Source organism: Sinocyclocheilus anshuiensis, unplaced genomic scaffold (assembly GCF_001515605.1).
Source record: "Sinocyclocheilus anshuiensis isolate Anshui unplaced genomic scaffold, SAMN03320099.WGS_v1.1 scaffold306, whole genome shotgun sequence".
In the NCBI taxonomy this organism is placed as follows: Eukaryota; Metazoa; Chordata; class Actinopteri; order Cypriniformes; family Cyprinidae; genus Sinocyclocheilus; species Sinocyclocheilus anshuiensis.
Window position 1 is genome coordinate 2,033,839 of NW_015544175.1, and position 3,501 is coordinate 2,037,339.

General features: G+C 32.0%; 1 protein-coding gene across 4 annotated transcripts in view; it reads right to left on the minus strand.

Moving 5' to 3' along the window:
• Window positions 1-3,501, minus strand: part of LOC107696141 (transcriptional protein SWT1-like) — a 29,461-nt gene that overhangs the window by 6,042 nt on the left and 19,918 nt on the right. For all 4 annotated transcript variants that reach the window (XM_016496335.1, XM_016496334.1, XM_016496337.1 and 1 more), the window contains one exon: window positions 2,498-2,565. In XM_016496335.1, the coding sequence (XP_016351821.1) occupies window positions 2,498-2,565 (68 nt within the window). The remainder of the gene's footprint in view (window positions 1-2,497; window positions 2,566-3,501) is intronic.

Here is a 3,501-nt window from a genome sequence, read left to right on the forward strand (position 1 = left end):
GCGCGATACGCAACGCGTAAAAAGACAGTATAAGTCATTATAATCAGTAATTATGTCCCCACTGGATGCAACAAATACCTCGTTTATAATGGGTTTTATTGTTTTTGTCTTGTCGCGCCGGGACACAGGGCATCATAGTATGGTAGGGGCGTAACATTTCCGTCACACGCTTGAGGTATTCGGCCAATCACAACGCACTGGATAGCTGGCCAATCAGCGTACACCTCGCTTTTCAGAACGATGAGCTTTGTAAAAATCGACGCGTTTCAGAAAGGCGGGGCATAGAGGCATAGACACAATAATGTACATTATGTGGAAAATAATGTGTTTTTTGAACCTTAAACCGCATAAACACATTGCATTACACCAAATACACAACATAATGTTCTTTTTAGCAGCATCATATGACCCCTTTAATATTTTTTTACATTAAACTTAAATACAACTAGCTAAACTTCTAAGAGTTAGAAATTCTATGAAAGCTTAAATATCTATAAAATATATACATTAAAATATTTTTTATATATATACACAAATATTTATATTTGAATGTCCATAAACTAATGATCTGTATAGATCTGTCTATGATATTTGTTACTGGCATTGTAAAATGACTGAGGACTTGAAAGGTGCTTTTTAAAATACAATTATTATATTACATTGCAATGACAACTGCTTTTGATAACCACAATACAACACAGATATGCTTGTGACACATTAATATTACACTGTATTTATTAATTTAACTTTTTCTTTTCTGACTGTCAGATTCCTTATCCCCCAGTTTCCTGGGAACAATTCATTTAAAAAAATTAAAGGTGTAATCTGGAAATTGTTTTATCAAGCCATCAAATTTGTCTCTTCTATAGAAAAATGACATAAAACCACATCAATGCAAATCTTAATATTTACGAGTGCAATCACATTAGAGTCTTTATACACTGAATAATTAGCATTAATTTGTAGCATTACATTCAGCCCTCCTCATTAGCCTGGGGCATTAACATCATCATCATCATCATCAAAAACATCACACTGGCGATATGAAAATCTTTGAGGCAAGATAAAACATGCTTATGTTCTAGTTTCCAGTTAGAACAAGTTTCACAAACACCTTTGTACACGGCTAGGAATAAATTGCGAAATATCTTAACCAGAATTGTGTATACTGGCTAACGACTCAGGGGAAAGAGGTGATGTATCATTAAATGCACTTTATGTATCAATAATGCCTTCCTCAGTATCAAAGTGTGATTTAGAGTGCACAAGAGGACAGTTTTCAGCATAACCTGTTATTACACAGCTGCCACATTAGTGAGAGTTATTGCACAGAATGCAGCGCAATGTCAGAGCACTAGATCTAACTAGATTTGTGAAGCACACAAATCTCAAGTTTACTTAGTATAGAAACTCTTAGTATAGAAAATAACAAGCATTCCACTCGAAATCCAACATTAGTGGTGAGATTAAAATGTAAATTCTTATATATAAAATAAGCAACTGCTTACAAATGCTGACCTTTTATGTTTTTTGCACTTTTTTTGTGCTTTATAAAAACCTGTATATAGCCTGTATGATTTATACCTTTAGCTGAGAGAATTTCTTTGATATGCAATCAAAATTTTAACTAGCTATATGCCGGAATGAAAATCTGATCAAAATACACTACCGTTCAAAAGTTGGGTCGGTAAGACTTTTTTTTTTGTCTGTATTTATTTTGAAAAAAAAAAAAAACAGTTATAATATGCTGAAATATTAACAATGTTTAAAATAACTGTTCTCTGTTTTTATATATTTTATAATATAACTTTAAAATAAGCTGAATTTTCAGCAGTCATTACTCCAGTCTTCAGCATCACATGATCCTTCAGATATCATTCTAATTTTAATTTGGTTCCTAAAAAAACCCATTTCTTATTTGATGAATTTTGATGATTCTTTGATGAATAGAAAGTTCAAAATAACAGAATGTATTTGAAATAATTTTATGTAACATTGTACAAGTCTTTGCTGTCATTTTTGATCAATTTTAATGCATCCTTGCATAAGAGTATTAAATTCTTTCCAAAATAAAAAAAATAAATAAAAAAACCAAACCCATACTGCCCCTAAACTTCTCAATGAAAAACCAAACTGGATTTTAATATCACATGTACACAACGAACAATAAACAGGTCATGATTCATTTTGCCATTCAAACCAGAACTGTCTTCTGAGGTTTGGGTAGGATTATGATGCAATAACGCTCTTAAAGTGGAAACTAGTCCTCTGAGACAGTAGATACCTGCCGAGGCCTGCTGAAGCGAGCACTGACCTGAGAACAGAATGCTGTGCTCCAGCTGAAATGCCTTTCTGCTGAAAGTGGGCGATGTTGAAACGATCAGAACAGAACAAACTGCACTATGCACGTAGCCGGGTTAATAAAAGCAGCTAAATCTGTGAGTATGACTTGCAGATAAAGTAATGAGTCTCATCTATCCCATGACTCTTAACTAACCGGTATTGCTGTTGAGACACGCAATCAAACAGGTCCCTAGCAGTGAAACGTGGCTCCATAGCAGCAATCTGAAAGCAGAAAGCATTTCTGTTAACATCTAGTACACAACGTCCAGCCCGACACACATGTACTGGATAATCACTGCCTTAGATTTATGCTGAATGTATTGTTAAAAAAAAAGTTCAAAATGTTGGGGTCAGCAAGATTTTTTTATTATTTTTAGTTGGGTAGGGGTTGGGGGAGAGAGAAATTAATACTTTTATTCCGCAAGAATGCATTAAATTGATCAGAAGTTACAGTAAAGATATTTCTATTTCAAAATAAATGCTGCTTCTGTGAACTTTCTAAAAAAAAGTATCACTGTTAAAATGTTAACTGTTATAATGATGATAAGAAATTACTTGAGTTATCTGAATGGCAAATCAGCATATTAGAATAATTTCTGAAGAATCATGTGACACTGAAGTCTAGAGTAATGGCTGCTGAAAATTCAGTTTTGACAAGTAATAAATTGCTTTTTAAAACATTTAAAATAGATTTTTTTAAATTTTAATATTTCACATTACTGTTATTTTCTATCTTTTGATATTACGAATATTTCGATCAAATTGGTGAGCATAAAAAGCATTTAAAAATCTTACTGACTTAAAAATGTTGAATGGTAGTTGATAAATAAATAGATTATATAGTTATAATATTACAGTTTTTTTTATATATATATATATATATATATTTTGTAACATTATCGATATCTTTACTGTCGCTTTTGATCAATTTAATGTGTCCCTGCAAAATAAGGAATCAAACATTTCTAACATTTGAATGGTAGTGTATCAACAGTTTCCACAAAAATATTACGTGGCAAAAACTGTTTTAACATTTATAATATTAAGAAATGTTTTTTGAGCAGCAAATCAGCATATTAGAATGATTTCTAAAGGATCAAGTGACACTGAAGACTGGAGTAATGATGCTGAAAATTCAGCTTTGCATTACAGAAATAA